Source organism: Peromyscus leucopus, chromosome 7 (assembly GCF_004664715.2).
Source record: "Peromyscus leucopus breed LL Stock chromosome 7, UCI_PerLeu_2.1, whole genome shotgun sequence".
Lineage (NCBI taxonomy): Eukaryota > Metazoa > Chordata > Mammalia > Rodentia > Cricetidae > Peromyscus > Peromyscus leucopus.
In genome coordinates, this window is record NC_051069.1 from 118,411,825 (window position 1) to 118,434,807 (window position 22,983).

The 22,983-nt window shown below is 42.6% G+C and overlaps 1 protein-coding gene across 8 annotated transcripts in view; it reads left to right on the plus strand.

The window, feature by feature from the left end:
* Positions 1-183: 183 nt before the first annotated feature.
* The window catches only part of Grk4 (G protein-coupled receptor kinase 4), a 113,204-nt gene continuing 90,404 nt past the window's right edge, over positions 184-22,983 (plus strand). For 7 of the 8 annotated variants that reach the window (XM_037208179.1, XM_028870832.2, XM_037208182.1 and 4 more), the window contains exons 1-4: positions 392-820; positions 7,543-7,638; positions 12,637-12,749; positions 14,040-14,114. In XM_037208179.1, the coding sequence (XP_037064074.1) occupies positions 769-820; positions 7,543-7,638; positions 12,637-12,749; positions 14,040-14,114 (336 nt within the window). In that variant the 5' untranslated portion in view covers positions 392-768. Of the gene's footprint in view, positions 821-7,542; positions 7,639-12,636; positions 12,750-14,039; positions 14,115-22,983 lie in introns of all 8 variants that reach the window. The other variant, XM_028870833.2, reaches the window with a different exon arrangement.

A 22,983-nucleotide genomic window follows, 5' to 3' on the forward strand; every position in this document is an offset into this window, starting at 1 on the left:
ACAAGCCCTGTAAGACACGGAACTGGCGCTTTCGTGAATCAAAGACTACAACTCCCAGGAGGCAACACTGCCGAACTTCCTGGCGCTGGGCGTTATGGGATCTGTAGTGTCCCGTGAGGGGCCACAGTCTCCTCAGGCGCCGCCCCGAGGGGAGCTCTCGGGCTCCCTCTGGAGGAAAACCGTTAGCCGGGGCCAGGCTGCTGTGCGAGTTATCTGGCGGCCCCGGCGGCGGCGGCGGCGGCTGCGGTAGCCGTCGCCGCCGGAGACGGCTCTCCCGGTAGTGAGCTCCTCCGTGGGGTGGGGCGCAGCGGAGGCTCAGTGCCGCGCCAGGACTCGTTGCTGAGGCGAGAGTTACGCGCCGTGGGCTTGGGCGATGATGCTAGGAGGAATTCGAGCAACCGCACGCCGGCGCCGATAGAGGAGGCCTCTCTCCCGGACAACAACATAGCTGGAGCCCGTGGCGAGCCTTCCCCGGGCCTGCATTCGCACCGACGGCGACGGCGACGGCGGCGGCGGCGGCGGCGGCGGCGGCGCCACTGGTGGCAGTGGTGGCGACGCAAGAAGAAGAAGAAGCGGAAGAAGAGACGGCGGCGAAAGCGGTCGCGGCGGGCCAGCATCCAGAAGCCCAGTGCCCCGCCGGAGGTATGCGAGGAGGCTGCAGTTGTGCCTTTAGGGTCTCCTCCCCGCGAACCTTCCCCGCCTCCGTTGCCTTCACCCCCAAAACTTCGACTGCCGCCGCCCCGGCGCCTGCGTCGCAGACTACGAGCCATGGAACTCGAGAACCTCGTGGCCAACACTCTGCTGCTGAAGGCTCGTCAAGGTAGGTGCACCCCAGGCACTCGGTCTCCCCGAAGGTAGTGCCTCCTAGCAGCTCCAGTCTTTCAGAGAATCCTGATCTCGGTGGGACCTTCACACTGTCCTCTAAGGGAGCCTTGATCCCACTGGAACCAGTCCTGGGTTCGTGCTTGGCCGGTGTCGGCAAGTGGTCAGTCTGGGCTAACCTTTGTTGTGTTTTGAAACCATAGCGCTTGCCTAACATGCTGAGTTCCATCCCATCCTCAGCGCTGCTAATGCAGAAAGACAGAGTGTGGAAAGGTATGAAATGTGTACTAAATGCCTAGGGTTTCTGGATTACCCAGGCAAAAGTGCCTGGGAAGTAGCTGTATAAAATACTATTAAGAAGCTTCATTATGCCAGGTGGTGGTACACGTCTTTAATCCCAGCACTTGGGAGACAGAGGCAGGCAGATCTCTATGAGTTCGAGGCCAGCCTGGTCTACCCAGCGAGTTCCAGGACAGGCTCGAAAGCTACACAAGTCCTAGGAAGAGGTGCCATATCAAAAAACAAGGTGGGACCTTGGGTGATGGATGGTTCCATAGGTAAGGTTCTTGCTGTACAAATATGAGGACCAGGGTTCAGATCCCAAGCACCCTCATACATACTTGATATAGTGTCACAAGGAAATAGGAGAATAGCGCACACACACACACACACACACACACACACACACACACACACACGGAAGTCAAAAGACAACTTCCAGGAATTGGTTCTCTTTAACCATTCAACCAGAGCCTTCACTGACAACCTACCTTGGGGTGGTAGGAATAGAAATCAAAACAAAACAAAACAAAAAACCAATAGCAAAGTTGAAGCTGGGTATATCAGAAGATATACTGGTAGAACATTTGAGTAATTAAGCTCTGATTAAATCCCCAGCACCGTAGAGACGTGGGAATGGGAGAGAGAAAAGCAAAGCCTACCACCTAAACTTGTTCCTTCAGGTGTCCAGGAAATGGATCCGGGAATTTTCCACAGATGTAGGAAAACCATACTCTAAAAGGGGAGGAAAGGAATACTGAGTTCTGTTCATGGGCCTGACATCTATGTAGATAAGTAAGCTCATTTAAACTCCATAGCATCAATCTTTCTGGAGCCAGGGGCCTGAGATCTCAGAGATCTCACCTACCTTAGCATGAACACCAAGACCAGCAGTGGACTTGGACTTAGTGGTAACCTTATGTTCTTTGGGCATACCTGTGAGGGTCGGACCAATGCTATCTAAGCTGGGTGATGGATCTAGTCTGTGTGGTGTGACCATCTCACAGTAGGGTTGTGTGCTGCTGAAGCAGTACTATGTGTATTCTGTGGTACTGGCAAGTGCTTATTACACATTTATTTAATTTTTTTTAAAGGCTGAATATGGGGGTGGGGCGGGGAAGTAGTGAGTGTTTTGAGCATGTTAACACACCATGCTCTGGGTGATAAGTATTTTGAATCCCTGGTAATGGGTTTCTCTGCCTATGCAGTAAACCAAATCAAGCTGAATTAATAAGACAAGGTTTAATCTGAGCAAGGCACTTCTGGGTGATCTGGGCGGGGGTGGGGGAAAGAAAGAAAAATCATATGGCAGGTCTATGGATAGGAGCTTAAATACCCTGTAGATGTTGTCTTGAGCAGATCCAGCGGAGGAGCTGTGACTTGGCAGACTTTCTGAGGCGCTGGGTTTGGAGAGGGAGGAGGGCTCACTGAGGCAGAGCTTCCAATGGAACAGTGGGAAGTAGGCTGTTGAATTCAGAGCTTCTAGTCTTGAGATTTGCAATAGAGTATATGAGGAACACAAGATGACTGAAAGAGCCCTTGGGCCTATACCTGCCTGCCCTGTTCTAGCAGAGCTTTCTCTCCTGAGCTCAGCCCAACCTTTTGATGTGTCTCACAGTATTCTAGACCACTGCATTGAAGACAGAGCTCACCAGATCTCAAGGAAATGTGGCTTTCCTCCCAGTTTTCTGAGTCTTAGTTGACACTTTAGCTACATTACACTGTTGGATGTAAGTCAGTAAAAATTTATCTTTCAGAATGTTTGAGATTAAAGATTTAATTTCTCTGACTTAAGCAAAGTTTTAGTTCTAACAGATCTTTTAAAAAACATTGCAGTTTAGCTCTTTGCCCCATTCTGGTTTCATCATGAGTGCCCTTGTCCTAGTTAGGGTTATTATTGCTGTGATGAAACACCATGACCCAAGCAACTTAGGGAGGACAGGGTTTATTTCAGCTTATACTTCCAGGCAACAGTCATCACGGAGAGAAGTTAGGGCAGGAACTCAAACAGGGCAGGAACTTGGAGGCAGGAGCTGATGCAGAGGCCATGGAGAAGTGCTGCTTATTGACTCCTCGAGGTTTGCTTAGCCTGCTTTTTTATAGCATCCAGGACCACCAGCCCAGGGATGGCCTCACCCTCAATCAATTAAAATGCCCTATAACAGAAGTTCTTAACCTTCCTAATGCTGCAACCCTTTAATACAGTTCCTCATGTTGTGGTGACCCCCAACCATAAAGTTATTTTTGTTGCTACTTCATAACTGTAATTTTGCTACTGTTATGAATTGTAATGTAAATATCTGTTTTCTAATGGTCTTAGGCGATCCCTGTGAACGAGTTGTTCAACTCCTAAAGTTGAGAACCACTGCCTACAGGTTAATCTTATAGAGGCATTTTCTTAATTGAGGTTCCCTCCTCTCAGATGATTATAGTTTGTGTCAAGTTGACATAAGACTAGCTAGCACAACTGACTCCTTGTCAGTTTGATACACAAAAAAAATCACTGTTTGTTTGTTTTTTCAAAACAGGGCTTCTCTGTGTAGTCCTTGCTGTCCCGGAACTCATTCTGCAGACCAGGCTGGCCTTCCAACTGAGAGATTCAACTGCCTCTGCTTCCTGAGTTCTGGGGTTAAAGGCATGCATGACCACTTCCCAGCACAAACACATCACTGCTAAGTCACAACCTTTCCTTTCTTGTTCATCCCCATAAACACACATTAATAAAGATATCACAATATAAAACATTTTACAAACTTAAGAAGTCCCACATCCTTTAAAAATTCAAACACTTAAAATATACAGGCTCTTAAAAATCCAAAACCTTTTAAAATATAATGTCTCTTAACTGTGGGCTTGCATAAGACAAAAAATAACTTAAATACTTTCTTACTTCAAGAGGGAAGAACCATGGCACTGTCACAACAAATCAAAGCAAAACCAAATTCAAACTGTGTAAATAACTCAATGTCTTATGTCTAGGATCCATTCATGATTTTTCTGGGCTCCTACAAAGGGCTTGGGTAACTCTCTGGCTCTGCTCTGCAGCTTGTCTTGGAGGCTCTGGCTGGCTCTACTTCACTGCTGCTGGTGATCTTAGTGGTCATCCCATGGTACTGGCATCTCCGAAACGGCTGGGGTTTCTTGCTGCAACTGGACTGCACCAGTTGCCTCTCCTGGGCTCACTTCAGGGATCCCAGCCCTGCCACATAGTGCCAAGCCTCAGGTGCTCTCCATGACCCCTTCATGCCTTCAAAACCAATACTACCTGGGTGACTCTTACACTACCAAGTTAGCTTGCCAGCACAAGGTGCAATCCTGGCCTCTTCTGGAACACAGATTCTGTGTGCTGACCTGGAGGAAACATTCCCAGAAGACTTTACCTTGATGATGCTGGTCTCTTAATCATAGCTGATTCTTCAGCCCCAGCTGACCAACATCCATTGTCCCAGCAAAATAAAGGTTTTACTTTAGTGGTTCTGGTCTCTTGTTACTTACAGCAATTCTTCAGCTCCAGCTGACCAGACACCAGATTCTTTATACAAATGGTCTGGTAGAGTCTGCTTCAGAAGTTTCCCTTTAAAACTTCACAAGCCAGGCCTCCATTGTCTGCACTGCTTTCAACATTATTAACTTCCAAACTCCTACAGAACAGCTTATTGAACACTTAACACTAAATATTTTTTCTAGCCTAAAGTTCCAAAGTTCCTCCCATAATTCTCCCAAAAACAACACCATCAGGGCTGTCACAGCAATACCACACTATCCTGGTTCCAACTTCTGTTCTAGTTGGGGTTACTATTGCTGTGATGAAACACCATGACTGTGGTGGTTTGAATAGGTATGGCCCCCATAGATTCATTTGTTGCGTGCTTAGCCCATAGGGAAAGGCACTCTTAGGAGGTATGGCCTTGTTGGAGTAGGTGTGGCCTTTTTGGAGGAAGTGTGGCACTGTGGAGGTGAGTTTTGAGGTTTCATATATGCTCAAGTTACACCCAGTGTGGCACACAGTCTCCTGCTGCTGCCTGCAGATCAAGATGTAGAACTCTCAGCTCCTTCTCTAGTACCATGTCTGCCTGCATGTCACCATGTCTCACCATGATGATAATGGACAAAACCTCTGAAACTGTAAGCCAGCCCCAATTAAATGTTTTTCCTTTATAAGAGTTGGCATGGTCATGGTGTCTCTTCACAGCAGTAGAAACCCTAACTAAGACAATGACCAAAGCAACAAGGGGAGGAAAGGGGTTATTTCAGCTTATACTTCCAGGTAACAATCCATCACTGAGGGAAGTCAAAAAATGGAGGTAGGAGCTGATGCAGAGGCCGTGGAGGGGTGCTCCTTACTGGTTTGCTCCTCATGGCTGGCTCAGCCTGCCTTCTTAAAGAGCCCAGGACCATCAGCCCAGGGGTGGGCCCATCCATAATGGGCTGGGCTCTGTCCATCAATTACTAAGTAAAAAATGTCCTATAGGCTTGTCTACAGTTTGATCTTATGCAGGTATTTTCTTTCTTTCTTTCTTTCTTTCTTTCTTTCTTTCTTTCTTTCTTTCTTTCTTTTTTTTTTGTTTTTTGGGTTTTTTTTTTTTGGAGGCATTTTCTTAATGAGAAGTTCCCTCCTCTCACATGACTATAGTTTGTGTCAAGTTGACATAAAACTAGCCAGCACAGCCCTCTTCTCCAGTCTTCTAGAGGCTCTTGCCCCATGTTCTTCAAGTGTGTCCTCATGAGATTCTTGCAGGGATGTCTCCTTCAATGCTACTTAGTTACAATAGCACCTTCCACCTTTTAACTTCGGTTTTATTTCATACTGTTGACCAATATTACTAATTTTTTCTAATAATTTATTATTGTATGGCTTATTAATCTATTCTCCCTTACTTAGGATTTGGGGTGGGGGCGCTAGAGAGATGGCTCAGTGGTTAAGAGCATTTATTTCTTTTGCAGACAACCTAGATTTGGTTCCTAGTCCCCACATGGTGGCTTATAACCTCCCATAATTCCAGTTCCAGAGGATCTGACCTCCATGGATGCCAGGCATTCACATGGTGTACACATATAAATTCAGGCAAAACACTGACATAAATAAAATAAATCTAAAAATTAAAAAAAAATATAGAGGAGGGACTTTGTTTTTGTTGTTGAGGATGGAACACAGGCCTCCATGCATGTATGAACTCTTTTTTTTTTTTTTTTTGGTTTTTCGAGACAGGGTTTCTCTGTGTAGCTTTGCGCCTTTCCTGGAACTCACTTGGTAGCCCAGGCTGGCCTCGAACTCACAGAGATCCGCCTGCTTCTGCCTCCCGAGTGCTGGGATTAAAGGCGTGCGCCACCACCGCCCAGCATGTATGTACTCTTATCTCTGAATTCTACTTCCACACCAGACTATACTTTTTTTTTCTTAAAGAGATTTAAAAAAAAAATTGCATGTCTCTGTCTCTACCTGCCCAGCGCTGTGGCTCCTCCCCACCCCCACACCTCCACACGTGTGTGTGTGTGTGTGTGTGTGTGTGTGTGTGTGTGTGTGTGTGTGTGTGTGTGTGTAGAGTATAGTGTCTGTAGAGGCCAGAAGAGGATATTGGGTCTCTTACATTTGGAGTTACAGGCAGTTGTGAGCTACCAAATGTGGGTGCTGGAAATAAAACTCAGGTCCTCTACAAGAGAAGTATGCATCTTTACATACTGAACCCTTTCTCTCACCACTGTTTCTTTGTTTTTTAATTGACCATTGCATTCTCAGTGCTTTTAAGGTGTTTGACATGTGGTAGGTGCTTAGTAAATATTTGTTTAAAAATAAATATAAGGGGCTGGAGAGATGGCTCAGAGGTTAAGAGCACTGGCTGTTCTTCCAGAGGTCCTGAGTTCAATTCCCAGCAACCACGTGGTGGCTCACAACCATCTGTAATGAGATCTGATGCTCTCTTCTGGCCTGAAGGGACACATGCAAGCAGTACGCTGTATACATAAATAAATAAATCTTAAAAAAAAAATATAAATATCTTCTGAACCAATGTTTATAAGTAGCACTGTACAGTGAGTGTGTTATGTTGGATCTAGTTTATAAATTTTGGAAATGGAAATTGAGAAATTTTATACTTAATTAAGCTGATACCTAGTTGAGACAAATTATTATAAGCTTTATTCATTTTATGTATCTACTCAAATAGTATCTACTCAAATAGATATATTAAAGACAATAGTATTTACAATGCATGAAAAACTTTTCTATTGTGACTACCATATTGATTAACGATATTTTAATAAAGAAACAAACAGAATTTTTTTTGGGTCTAGGTATGATAATATAGCTGTGTAACCTCAGCATGAAGGAAGTTAATGCAGAAGGATCCAGAATTCAAGACCTATCTGGACTACATAGTGAGACCTTGTCTCAAAAGCAAAAACAACACAATTTGAAATCTAAATCTTTATCTTCAACTTTAGCAGGATTTAGCAAGAAGAATGGCCGTAGTAAAAAGTGGAGGGAGATGCTGAAGTTGCCCCCGGTCAGCATGTGCACTGAGCTAAGATACTCCATCGGTGAGTAAGTAGTGCCTTCCTATGTCTGCAGGGTGTCTGACGTTGCATCAGTACTTAGATGTTTTAAGTTCTTCAGTCTATATTTGCTTCAAAACTTTCCTGATAAGTTTTTCATATAACTTCTTTAGTCTTTTGTGTGTAGGAGAGATTTTAGGTTTTCTAGAGTGAAGTTAGAGGTAAGATGATTGCTGACTTTTTTTATTAATAAAAATTAGTATATATTGAGGCTACAGAGTTGGCGTAGTGGTTAAGAGCACTTGCCACTCTTGCCGAGTACCCAGGTTTGGTTCTCAACATCCACATGGCTGCTCACAATTATCTGCAGCTCCAGATCCAAACATCCTCTTCTGGCCTCCTCAGGCTCTGTGCACATGTGCACAGACATATATGCAGGCAAAGCACCCATATACCTAAATTTAAAAAAAATTAAAAAAAATTTTAAGCTGTGGCTGTGTATGGCTTTGTACATATGAGTGCAATGCCTGTGGTGCTGTGGCTGTGTATAGCTTTGTACATATGAGTGCAGTGCCTGTGGTGCTGTGGCTGTGTATGGCTTTGTACATATGAGTGCAGTGCCTGTGGTGGCCAAAAGAAGGTGTTAGATCTCCTGAAGCTGAAGTTGCAGGCTGTTGTGAACCACACAATGTGAGTGCTAGAAATTGATTGATTGGATCCAAGTAGCCACCGTGACCACAGCCAAGTCCATTTCTGTGCTTTTTGTTTTGTTTTGTTTATCTGCTTCATGGGTCTTGAAGTTGAAGGCCAGAGATCTAAGGCTGCTTATTTTCAAACCATTCCTGGCTTCTGATACTGCTGTCCAAATAACTCAGGAGGAGAAGGTGACAATCTGCATTCTTACTCTCCTGGATAGGGCCCAGCCTGTGTTATGTTACCAAGAAGAAACATGGTAAAGGAAGCATATGTTAAAGTGCTAGGGGGAACACATGGTGTCCTCCTCCTCCTCCTCAGTGAAATGTGAAAGGGTGAAAGTGCTCTGACCTCAGAATACAGTCTGCAGGAGGTAGAGACAGTGCCCTCCACACACTTCAGGAACATTTAGAGTCAAGAGAAGCCTTTCTCATTGTTGACCCATTGAGGAGGCAAACTGAAGAGTGAGAGACCTCCTGTTTTCTGCACAGCAGAGGGACTCTGACCTTAGGTCTTCTCTGAAGTAGCTGAGAAACAACCACAACAGGAATAGACTCAGTCAGAATTCAGACTGAGCTACAATTGTCAGAAGAGTGGTTCTAAAGATGATTTTATCCTCTTTGTTAATACCAACTACAGACGGTACCAGGAATATAAGGAGAAGAAGAGGAAGAAGGTAGCCTGTATCTTAGCAATGAACTTCTTGTTTAGGGACTACTGGCCAGTTCATTTGGGCTTGGACATTTGGGCAACTTTGAGTTCTTCTCCTGTAGGTGGGGACAGAGTCCCCCTTTGAACTGACTTTCTAATATTGGAGAATTAAATCACTGGTCAATGATGTCTTGTAAAAGAAAATAAGTGTGCACAATTCAATGCTTTATTTATTTAGATATATTTTTTGAGACATGCATTTATGTAGGCCAGGCTGACCTTGAACTTGCTACATAGACAAGGATGACCTTGAACTTCTGATTTTGCTTTTACTACCCAAGTGCTAGGATTATGGGCATGTACTGCCATACATGGTATATATGATGTTAGGGATGGAACCCAAGTGCATGCTATATAAGCTCTCTGTCTACTGAACTCAATCCCTAGTCCCCTTGTCTAGACATTTCCATATTTAAACCCAATGATCTAAAATGAATGGCTTAGACTCCCAGAATTACTTGATATTAATAAACTCTTTAATGAAGGGATTTGTTATGGTTTGCTCACTTACTGTAATTCTTTAGCTTTAGAGTTACTTTTGGGAAACCAGCTATGTTTGTCCATTTCAAGTTGAGAACCATTGTCTTAGTTAACCATTGTGAAAATACCATGGTCAAAAGCAACTTGGGGAGGAAAGGATTTATTTAAGTTTACAACTCTTAGGTCAGACTCCATAACCAATAGAAGTCAGGGCAGGAACTCAGGGTAGGAACCTGGAGGTGAAAACTGAAGCAAAGGCCATGGAGGAAAGCTGTTTACTGGCTTGCTTCCTGTGGTTTGCTCAATTTGCTTTCATATACACCCCAGGACCACCCGCCCAGGTGGAACCACCCATAATGAGCTGGGCCCACCCATATCATCATTAATCAAGAAAATGGCCTCTAGACTTCCCATGGGCCAATTTTACAAAGACATTTTTCAATTACGCTTCTCTCTTCTTGGGACTGGGGAGATGGCTCAGTAGTAATGAGTGCTGGTTGCTCTTACAGAGGACCTGGGTTCAGTTCCTAGCACCCACACTGTGGCTCACAACCATCTGTAAGTCTAATTTCAGGGGATCCAGTGCCCTCTTCTGACTTTCAGATATTCATACACATAAAGTAAATCTAAAGAAAAAAATCCCCTCTTCCTAGATATGTCTAGGAAGATTTGTATTGACAAAAACCAACCGTCATAGTAGCCACTGCTAGGAGAGCAACTGGCCTACCTCCCCTCCCCTTCCAGTCCCCTCCTTTCCTCCATTCCATTCCCTCCCTTCCCTTTCTTTTCCCTTTCCCATCCCCTCACTCCCCCTCTTCTTTTGTTTTTAGTTAGCATACAAAGTAATGTGTGGTTTATATATTATGTACCCCAATAAACTTATCTGGGAGTCAGAGAACAGAACAGCTACTATATTAAACATAGAGGTTAGGCAGTGGTAGCACACGCCTTTAATCCTAACATTCCGGAGGCAGAGATCCATCCTGGATCTTTGTGAGTTCAAGGCTATACTGGAAATAGCCAGGCATGGTGACACACACCTTTAATCCCAGTACTGGAGATCCCATGTCTTGCTTGGGAAAGACAGATTCCTTTAATCCCAGGAAGTGATGGCAGGAAACAGAAAGGTATATAAGGCATGGGGACCAGGAACTAGAGGTTTTTTTAGGCTTTTGAAGCTTTTAGGCTTTTAGCAGCAGTTCAGCTGAGATCCATTTGGATGAGGACTCAGAAGCTTCCAGTTTGAGGAAACAAGATCAGCTGAGAAGTTGGCAGGGTGAGGTTGGATGTGGCTTGTTCTGTTTCTCTGATCTTTCAGCGTTCACACCAACACCTGACTCCGGGTTTGTTTTTATTAATAAGACCTTTTAAGATTCGTGTTACAGCCGGGGCGGTAGTGGCGGCGGCACATGCCTTTAATCCCAGCACTTGGGAGGCAGAGGCAGGCGGATCTCTGTGAGTTCGAGGCCAGCCTGGACTACCAAGTGAGTTCCAGGAAAGGCGCAAAGCTACACAAGAGAAACCCTGTCTCGAAAAACCAAAAAAAGAAAAAGAAAAAAGATTCGTGTTACAGTAGTGGGCCTATGTAGAAGTACCCATATTTGATCCTAGTCTTCTGGAGGCAGAAGCAAATGCATCTCTGTGTGTTCTAAGCCAGCCTGGTCTACATAGGAAGTTGTAGGCCAGCCAGGTCTACATAATGAGACCCTGTCTCATAACAAAACAAACAAACAAAAATGAAGTAATGGATTTTACTGTTACATTTTAATCCATAGATGTTTTAGACTTTGTTCTTATTTGCGTTCTCCTGTTGCTGAACATGGCTTTCTTGCTGAAGGTTTACTTGTTCTAAACAATGCTTTTGTTTTAGAGGTTTTATTTGGGGGTGGGTATGGGGTGGGGTTTGAAACAGGGTTTCTCTGGGTAGCCCTGGCTGTCCTGGAACTCACTCTGTAGATCAGAGTGACCTAAAACTCAGAGATCGCCTGCTTCTGCCTCCTGAGTGCTGGGATTAAAGGTGTGTGCTACCCCCACCCTCCGGCCAAGCTGCCTGGAACCTTGTTTTGTATTCTTCTTGACACAATGCTGGAATACAAGGGCCTTATTCTCAGAACAATATCACTAAGGTAAGGAGAGGCAAGGGATACAATTTTTTTCTGCAGAAAAGAAAAAAATAAGCAAATAACTATAAAAAGGGAAGGTAATAAACATTAAATATAAAAAAACAAACAAATCAATAAGCATAAATATTTTAAATTTTGTTTGCAAGTATAAAAAGTAGATGGAGAGAGGTTTTTAAAATTCTGATTTAGTGTATTATTGCATATGCAATTTATTCTAGATACCTAGGATGGGTGAAGTAGTAGAAAGTCCCCTTTATGCTCCTGCCTTCCTTGTGGATGGCCATCCCTAGAGCTTATCTATCTCCTATATATTTCATTTTTGAAAAGAACAGTCTATTTCAAGTTAGACTTCACAAATTCTTACAAGTTCTAGTTGTTTTTTTTTTTTTGGTTCTCCCTTGGTTGGTTTTGTTTTTTTGAGACAGAATCTTACCATGTAACCCAGGCTGCCCTTGAATGTATAGTCCTTCTGCCTCAGCCTCCAGAATTATAAACATATGCCACCACAATCATTTCTGCCTATTTTGTTTTTATTTTTATTTATTCATTATTTATATTTATGTGTATGTATCTGTACATGTTTGTGGATGTGCATGTGTAGGCTAGACAACAACATTAAGTGTTTTCCTTGATAATTTTCTACCTTATTTTTTGAGACAGAGTCCCTCACTAAACCTGGAGCTTGGCAATTCAGCTAGATTGTCTGGCTAGTGAGCCCCTGGAATCTGCCTTTCTTCACCTCTTCAGCCCTAGTATTACAGGAACACCCCACCATGCCCAGCTTTTTATGTGGGTGCTTCATATATGAACTCAGGACCCCATGCTTGTGCAGTAAGCACTTTGCGAACTCAGACATCTCCCATCCCCACTTGTGTCTTTTAAATGTGTCATAACTCAGTTTAAATTAGTAAACAGTTTAGAAATTACCATAGAAATACTAATTTGACTTCCATTATAGTAAGTGAAAATAGAAAGTAGATTCAGAATAGAACTTAGTAGGTAGTAACTACTATGCTTGTTTCTCCCCTTTACTCAGAAAAGGATTTTAGCAGCCTTTGTGACAAGCAGCCAATAGGAAGACTTCTTTTCAGACAATTCTGTGATACAAAACCAGATCTAAAGAGATGCATTGAATTCTTGGATGCAGTGGTGAGTGGTTCATCTCAGGGTTGCACTGCCCGATTTTGTGCTTTTGAATATTAAAAACTAGACTTGGCAGAGTTGGTAATTGTCTTGATGTCATATTTTCCTCCTTCTCTCCTTCCCCTTCTTTTTGAGATAGGGTCTTACTTTGTAACCCATGCTGGTCTGTACCTCACTTTGTAGGTCAGGGCTCTCACAATGTATCTTGGCCTGGCCTTGAACTATAGCAGACCTACCTCCAACTCATTATTGCTGAGATTATGGGCATGTATAACCTTCCTGACTCCTAATGAATATATATTTTTTTTTTTTTGGTTTTTTGAGACAGGGTTTCTCTGTGTAGCTTTGAGCCTTTCCTGGAACTCACTTGGTAGCCCAGGCTGGCCTCGAACTCACAGAGATCTGCCTGGCTCTGCCTCCTAGTGCTGGGATTAAAGGTGTGCGCCACCACCGCCCGGCATGAATATTTTTATATATGAAAAAGCATCAAGAGATGAATGCTGCTCTTCATCTTGCTTTTTCCTTTAAAAAAATATTTTATGTGTGAGAACCTGCACGTTTGTGTGGAAATGTGCTATGTGTATGTCTGATGCCCCTTGTGGCCAGAAGATGGTGTTGGATGCTTTAGGACTGGAGTTATACGTTATTGTGAACCACCATACAGGTTCTGAGAACTGAACCTGAATCCTCAGCAAGAGCAGTAAGTGTACTTAACTGCTAACCATCTCCTTAACTTTGTTTTCTCTTTTTTTATAAGCTAAAACTCCAGCTTATGGGATAGTACACTGTCCACATTTAGGGTAGATCTTTCCTGCTCAATTTATCCTTTCTAGAAACACCTTCATGGAAATATCTAGGAATATATTCCTATGGTGGGTTTAAATTCAGTCAAATAAACAATGAAGATTAACCCACCCACCCTCACTGACTTTTCTGAGACAAGTTTTTTAGAGTTTTTTTGGGGTGTGGGGTGGGGTTTGAAACAGGATTTCTGTGTGTAGCCCTGGCTGTCCTGGAACTCATTCTGTAGAACAGGATGGCTTTGAACTCACAGAGATCAGCCTGCTTCCTGAGTGCTGGGACTAAAGGCATGCACCGCCACACCTAGCTCTCCCTGACATTTTTACCCTGGCATTGTCCTTACATTCTTGGAGAACTATTTAGATTTAACCCATAGAACTGTTCTCTGGTTCTGAGGGTGCCATGTCAGTTCATAGATCAGATAATTTAAAGCATTTAGAAATACTGTTGTAAGTAATATCACTAACCTTTCTTTTTCCTAATCTCTTCAATCAGGCAGAGTATGAAGTTACCATTGAAGAGGAGCAAACAGAGTTTGGACTATCAGTCTTAAATAGATTCTTCAAGGAGGTATGGTTTCTTTTTTCTAATAAAGATTTTTGTAAGTAACATAAAGTGTATAGCTCTTTTTTTAAAAAAAAAAACTTTTTCTTTTGGGGTAAGATATAACAAATACATTAGAGCTTTTAATTTCTTACAAATGTTTCTCCTGGACTGGAGAGATAGCTCAGCGGTTAAGAGCACTCTCTTCCAGAGGTCCTCAGTTCAATTCTCAGCAACCACATGGTGACTCACAACGCTCTGAAATAAGATCTGGCACCCTCTTCTGGTATGTAGGCAGAACACTGTATGCAAAATAAATAAATAAATCTTTAAAAACAAAAAACATATTTCTCCTTTGTATTTTTGTTTAGATTAAGAAGAAATAATAAACCTCTTAGAATATTGATTCAAAGAATTTAATTGTTTTATTTGCCTAATTTGAACTAACATTTTTTCCTAAGTTTTTATAAGCCTTAGTTTTTATTCCTTCTTAAAAAACAAATCCATTTACTTATTTTTTGTTTATTTTTATTTTATTTTAGTTAGTTAGATTCATCCACATCCACACAGGCAGGAGGGTCTCTTTATGCAGCACTGGCTGGCCTAAAACTTTCTTTGCACTCAGACTGGCCTCAGACCCACAGATAATCACCTACCTTAAGGACTGTTGAAAATGAAGGCATGTGCCGCTATGCTTGGCCAAATCCCTTCCGTTTTAATGTGTACCTCAGGAACTCTTTGATTTTTCAACATAGGGTTTCTCTCTGTAGTTTTGGTGCCTATCCTGGATTTTGCTCTGTAGACCAGGCTGGCCTCAAACTCACAGAGATCCGCCTTCCTCTGCCTCCCAAGTGCTGGGATTAAAGGTGTGCGCCGCCACAGCCCAGCCATGGGGGACTCTACTTATACATTTCTCATTAGTTTGTGTTTTTTATCATTATCACAATGATTCTCTAGTTTTCTGATGTTTTGTTTTTGTTTTTTAAAAATGTTAGTGTGTGTTTTGCTTGTATGTTTCTCTGTGTACCACATGTGCACAGAAGAGGGCACCAGGTCTTCTGAGACTGAAATTACAGACATTTGTGAGTTGCTATGTGGATGCTGAGAATTGAACCTGGGTCCTCTGGAAGAGCAGCCATTGAGTGCTGTTAACTGCTGAGCTATCTCTCCAGCCCCAGTTTTTATTTCTCTTGATTTACTAGGTTCTTGTACTTTAGTGTAGTGTCATATTAATAGAATTAGAATCCCACGCCAAAGGCATGACATGGGGTGGAGGGTATATCCTAACATGTTAGGTCTAACCACTTGTCACCAAAGAAAGCATTTATTTATTTATTTGTTTATTTATTTATTTTTTATACAGTGTTTCTCTGTATAGCTTTAGATGTCCTGGAACTTGCTCTGTAGACCGAACTCACAGAGATCAGCCTGCCTCGGCCTTTGCCTCTGGAGTGCTGGGATCAAAGGTGTGCACCACCACTGCCCGGCCTCAAAACAGAAATTTGAGGAAGATACAAATTAAGAATTTCAGGCCATCTGTGTAATGACATGAGCTTTAGGTTTAAACCGAGGAAGAACTGAGTCATGGGGTAAGGGTCAAGAGGCATGTATAATGAAGTCAAGCTGTGGTCTGGCTGGTTGATCTTTGTCTCAGTTCTGGTATTGCAAGATGGCCTCAGAAAAATTCTTTCCACTTCAGGGGATATTCTGTCTTCAGTGATGAGTACTACTACTACTTAGGGGTGGAGTGTGTTTTTATTGTAGGGTAATATATCAGAGAGGCTTTGCCATTCCTAGAATCCAGGTGACTGCAGGTTTAGGGTGATATTTGGGTCTTTCAGGATCCTTTTCTAGAAACTAGACATTGGAAAAGTTGTTGGTAGAATACTTTCTGCTTTTAGTCTTAAAGAGGCATGAGGCAACCTAGGTATCAGTGATTAACATGCCTACATGTAGAGTTAAACAGAATCTGGCCCAAACTAAAAGAGAGATACAAAATGAAGACAAAGATGCCAGGCTTTTATCCTGCTGTTAGCTACCTTTGTTTTGGGAGGGTTTTTAAATTTTTTAAAATATCTTTTAATTGAAGTAAGATTACATCATTTTTCCCTCTTCCTTTCCTTCTTCTAGCCCCTCCCGTGAACTCTCTTCATCCTCCATGTCTCAAGTTGATATATATATGTATATATGTATATATATGTATGTATGTATATGTATTTATGTATGTATATATTCAGCAAGTTTATATGTGTACGCACACACACACACATATTCTGCTGAGTCTATTTTTGTTGTTTGTATGTGTATGTGTATGTGTATGGTTTCAGGGCTGACCAGTCTTCTTTGGACAAGCAATAAGGGGGCTCAGCCTTGCGAGTGGCTAATTCTCCTTCCCTCAGTAGTCATTAGTTGCCTGTAGTTCTTTGTCCAGGGATGGAACCCTGAACAATTTTACCCCTTTCAGTTAACATGTCTATTAATATTACCATTTTTTCTGGTCTTGTTTATGCAACCATTTCTAGGAGGGACTGTTTCACAGCAGACTTCCTGGTATTCTGGCTCTTAGAGTCTTTCTGCCCCCCTTCTGTGATATTTTCTGAGCTGTAGATGCAGGAGCAGTAATATAGATATATCCTTTGAGACTGGGCTCCCAATGATCTATTGATCTCAGCATCATGTCCAATTGTAGTTTTCTGTGATGATCTCCATTTGCTTTATTAGCTTCTTGGATGAGGGGTGGTAGCTACACTCATCTGTAGGTATAAGAATAAGATTTAGAATATAGTAAGGGATTATGCTTGTCTTAGTCACTGTTCTGTTCTTGTAAAGTGAGCCTTAAGTCCTTTGTAAGTCCAGATCCAGGTGAGCCAATGTTTTTCAGCAAAAGCAGATTATTAAAACTTGTTATAACAAATTATGTATATATGTATATACATACATATACATAATGCTGTGAATAACTTCCTTTACTGTGCCTTCTGTTTAGTAGCTATTTAGAAGTACTAGGGAGATGGCTTAATTGGTAAGAGCTTACTGTACAAGCATGAGGGCCCAAGTCTAGATCACCAGCACTCATATAAAACATTGATGCATACTTGTAATTTTAATGCTGGGCCAGTGGAGATATGAGCAACTTAGGGGCTTGATGACCAGCTGGTCTAGCCAGTCAGTAAGCTCCAAGTTCAATAAGAGACACTGCCTCAAAAAATAAGACAAAAATAGGATGATACTCAGTGTTGACCTCCACATGTGCATATATAGATGCTTACATCTGTACACACATATATGTACACACACACACACACACACACACACACACACACACACACACACACACAGAGGGCTAGGGAGGGAGCGTGAGCACAGTTCTGGGAAGGGTCCTGTAATATAGCAGTAAAAGGGGAACAGCTATAACTATGGTAGTTAACATTAGTGACTACTCCTCTAAGCCTTATGCATGTAATAAATCACTTCATCCTTACAACAACCTGGTGATGTACTTACTATTTTTATGTGATAGGATTGGAAAGCATACTTACATAACTTATTCAAATTTGCACATCTAGTAGATATTTATGCCAGGAATCAAACATATACAGGTATCACATGGGAGAAGGATAGGGACTGATTTGTGAAACTAAAAAGTCAGCCTTGTAGAAAATAGGGATAAAAGGGGATGGAAAAATTTGAATAAGGGGAATCAAAAATAAAGAGTGGAAAAAATTAATTCTGATTCTCCTTTAGCACAGTAGGGTAATTATTGAAATAACGTGATATGTTTCAGAGTGACTAGAAGAGTATGAAATTCTCAGGTTACATCAATAATGATTAGATAGAAAATGATAGAGATAGAAATTCTTATTACTCTGATTGATGAATACACATTGCTATATAGGCATTGAATTACTATAATGTACCCATTAAAGATGAACAGAGTTTGGGCCAGGCATGGTGGTGCAGATCTTTAATCTCAGCACTTAGAGGCAGAAGCAGGTGGATCTCTGAGTTTGAGGCCAGCTTGGTCTACATAGTGAGCTTTATCCAGGCCAGCCAGGACTACATCCTGAGACCTGACTCAAAAAATAACAAAAAAGAATAAAAAACATACAAAATTTAAAGATAATAATAGAGAAGGGCAAAAAGAGAATGTAGGAAGGGGCAAGCCTATTCTCTAGACCAGTGGTCCTCAACCTGTGGGTCATCAAATGACTCTTTCACAGGAGTTGTCTAAGACCATTTTAAATGTCTGATATTTTACATTATGATTCATAACAGTAGCAAAAATACACTTACAAATTAACAATGAAAATAGTTTTATGGTTGGCGGTCACCACAATATGAGGAACTGTATTAAGGGGTTATAGCATTAGGAAGGTTGAGAATCACTGCTTTAGATGGACATTAATCCTTTCAGGAGGGCTCTGTACTCATGACCTAAAGATTTCTTAAAGATCCTAGATCCCAATATCATTGAAATGCCAGTTAAATCTCAACATGAGTTTTAGAGAGATGAGACACTCAAACTACAGCATATGGTGAAAGATGTTTGTGAACTTCCTTTTTCCTTTTTCTTTTTTATGTATTTGTATGTGTGTGGTATGTGTACATGTATGTATGTGCTTGAGTGCAAGTGTACATGTGTTGCCATGTGGGTGAGTTGCCATGTGGGTTCTGGGACCCAAACTTGGGTCCTCTGGAAGAACTAACTACTGAGCCATCTCTACAGCCCCTTATTTTATTTTTTATGTGTATATGAGTGTTTTGCCTGCGTGTATATTATATCTGTATGCAGTGTCCCATTGAAGCTAGAAGAAGGTATCAGATCCCCTGGGACTGGAGTTACAGATGATTGTGAGTTGCCATGTAGGTGCTGGGAATTGAACACAGGTGCTCTGGAAGAGCAGCCAGTGCTCCTAAACAATGACCCATCTCTCCAGCCCTCTTTCACCTTTGTTTGCTTGTTTGTTTTATTTTTGAGATAGAGTCTTACTATGTAGCCCAGGCTGATCTGAAACTGTGTAGACTAGGTTGTCCTCAAGTTCACAGAGGTCTATTTACCTCTACCTCCCAAGTGATAGAATTAAAGGTATGTGTTATCACATGGGTTTTTTCAAATTATTTATTATTGTGTGTGTTCACAATGTGTGTGTGTGTGTGTGTGTGTGTGTGTGTGTGTGTGTGTGTGTGTGTGTGATGGGCCAGGCAGGGCATATATGCCATGGCATATAATGAAGGTTATAAGACAACTCTCTAGAGCTGGTTCTCTCCTTCCACCATTGTGTGGGGTTCAGGGTTCAAACTCAGGTTGTTAGTCATGTGCAATAAGCACCTTTTCCCAGTGAACCATTTCGCTGGCCTCCACCTTATTCTTTTCAAGGCATTATCTCTTAATCAAAATGAGAGCTCATTATCCTGTCACTCAGGGTTCCCAAATGCTAAATTAAGCCAATTTTCTTTCCTTTTTCTTTTTTCTTTTTACTTTCTTTTTCTTTTTCTTTTTTAGACAAGGTTTCTCTATGTAGCCCTGGCTGTCCTGGAGCTCACATAGATCTGCCTGCCTCTGCCTCCTGAGTTCTGGGATTAAGGGTATGCACCACCACTGCCTGGCTAATATATTTTCTTTTCTTTTTCTTTTGCTGAGACAGGGTTTCTCTTTGTAGCTTTGGATCCTGTCCTGGAACTCACTCTGTAGACCAGGCTAGCCTCAAACTCACAGAGATCCTCCTGCGTCTGTCTTCTGAGTGCTAGGATTAAAGGCGTACACTACCACTGCCCAGAGGTTTTTTTTTTTCTCTAACATAATTTCTTTATTGAATCTGGGAATTTCACATCATGCACCCCAGTTCTACCTACCTCCCAGCCCAGCCAGTTCAGTCTCTGCATATCTTCCTTCTACCCCTGTAGTACCCCCTCCATAAAAACAACAACAACAACAACAAAAAAAAACAAATGAAAAAAAAGAAAACAAACAAAAATAACAACAACAAAACCTCTTTACTCCTCCATCTTTCCCACCTCTCTTAACACCTCCTCATTCATCCTGGTGTCATTGGGAGCCATGGTGTGTCACACAGCATACCCTTTTGTCTAATCAGCTTTACTTGCAAATGTTCATTGCAGTGAGTCATTGGTCTGGTTCAAGGCCTCTGGTTTGTGGTACACCATCATTACTGCATCCTTACCAAAACTCCTCTTGAATATCCTGCTGTTTCCCCAGTCAGGGAGATCATCCTGTTATTATTCCACAGGACCAATCCCTTCATGAGCTCTAGCAGGTCCTCGATGGGGGTAGATGTTAGAGTGGGCCAACCCAAGACCCAACCTTGGTTGACTGGTCAGTCCAGGCCAGTAGGGCTTCCTCCCTCAGGTGAGGGACAGAGCCAGCTCCCCTATACCCATGCCATCAGGGTCAGTTCTCCTACCCCCATGGTGAGGGGTAGGGCCATCTCTCGTTGTAGTGTCCATTGAGGGGCAGGGCTAGCTATCTCAGGGCCAGTGAAGGATGGGACCAGCTCAGCATGGCCCTCTGATTTCACCATGCATGGTTCCTATGGCCCCCTGAGATGACACAGGCTACGGATATCAACACAGACTCCAGCTGCTGCAGGACCACAGACCTAGACATGTCCCTCAGTGGCAGCTCTGGCCTGGACATCAAAATGGCATCAGGAAGCAGCTCAGACCTCTCAGATCTACAAGGCCCCAGCTGCAGTATGGCCCTTGCCTACCAACATGGACTCAGGTGGCTGACCTGACCCTGGGCATCCACATAACCCTCAGTGGCAACATGGGTCACAGACTTCAACACAGACCCTGGCTGTGGTAGGATCCAGACATGGTTCTCAGCTGCAGCCTTGGTGGCAGCAACCTGTAGGTGGAAAGTTTCTCTCTTGCCTACCTGTTTGCAAATACCCAGCAGCCGCTTCTTAAATAATTGACTCTGGGACTTAATATTACTTATAAATGCTCAGCGGGTAGCTCAGGCTTATTACTAACTCTTATATTTAAATTAACCCATAATTCTAATCTATGATTAGCCATGTGGCTTGTTACCTTTTCTCAGTGCGGCATTCTCATATTGCTTCCTCTGCATCTGGCTTGTGATTCCTGACTCTGCTTTTCTTCTTCTTCCCAGCATTTTTAGTTTGGTCACCTTGCCTACACTTCCAGCCTGGCTACTGGCCATTCAATGTTTTATTAAACCAATTCAAGTGACAAATCTTTACAGTGTGTAAGAGAATTGTTCCACAGTAGCAACCTGGGTCTGGATGTCACCATGGCCCCAGATGGTGGCACAGACCACCCAGACCAGCATGCATGGCCCCAGGTTGCAGCCCAGACACCAGAAATTCACATAGCTCTCATGGTAACAGGAGCCACAGACATCAACACAGACTCTTGGCTGCAGTAGGGTCACTGACCCAGACATGGCCCCCAGCTGCAGCCCTGGCTTGGAAGTCACCATGGCACTGGATAGCTGTACCTGCTACTTAGATCTGTATGGCCCTGGGTGCAGCATGGTTCCTGGGAATTAGTATGGTTCCAGGTGGCTGATTAGACTGCAGGAAACCACGCAGCCCTCAGTTGCAACAGGAGCCACAGACATCGACTCAGACCTTGACTGTAGGGCCATGACCCAGACATGGCCCTTGGCAGTAGTCTGGGCCTAGATGACAGCATGGCTCCAGTGGTGGCATGTCTCTTGGATACCTACATAGCCATTGGTTATTGTGATTTCTTTCTTTCTTTCTTTCTTTCTTTCTTTCTTTCTTTCTTTCTTTCTTTCTTTCTTTCTTCCTTCTTTCTCTCTCTCTCTCTCTCTCTCTCTCTCTCTCTCTCTCTCTCTCTCTCTTTCTTTCTTTTTCTTTTCTCATTTGTTTCTTGAGACAGGATTTCTTTGCATAGCCTGGCTGTCCTGGAACTCCCTTTGTAGACCAGGCTGGTCTTGAACTCACAGAGATCTGCCTGCTTCTCCCTCCCGAGTACTGGGATTAAAGTCATGCACCACCACAACACGGTTTGATTTCTTTTATTGTTTATTAAAAAATAAAACTCGAGGGCTGGAGAGATGGCTCAGAGGTTAAGCCTTGACTGCTCTTCCAGAGGTCCTGAGTTTAGTTCCCAGCAACCACAGGGTGGCTCACAACCATCTATAATTGCATCTGATGCCCTCATCTGGAGTGCAAGCAAACATACAGACAGTACACTGTATACATAATGAATAAATAAATTTAAAAAAATAAAACTCAGGGATAAACATTAATAAACCTGAGGGAACCACAAGTGACTATGACACACTACCACTGTCCACTTTCCGGCTCAAAAGGCCGCACAACCATACAGCTCTGCCTCTTTCCTCTTCTGAGGGCCTCTCTCTCTTCTTCTGAGTCCTTCAGGGAACTTTATGATCCATTCTGGCCAGCTGAATGTGAACCCTGCCTCTTGAACCAATTCCTGACTCCATTGGACATCAGACCACAACACAGACAAAATTTCCATTGACATTTCCTTCTTTTTGTCTAATTAAAAGGGAAGGATTCTAACTTTTAACATAGTAAAACTATATACAGTAAGAATGATTATCAGATTTATCTAAACAGAAAGAAAAGGTATTAACCTTAACAAAATGAAACTATATACAAGAACAATTATCAAGTAAGAAATACATTCATAATGTCCAGTCCATTTGAATTTGGCAAATTTAGAGAAAATACTCTATTAGTGTCCTCTCCTTGTAAGTCCAAAGTTTCGTACCTACTTTATTTTCTACCATAATTAAGGAACACTGTAACTGTAACTATATAGTCTTTAACTCCATCAAAGACCTGAGAAGGATATATTATCTGAGTAAACAGGAAGTGAAGAGCAAGCAACTTGCAAAATTATTAGAAATGAC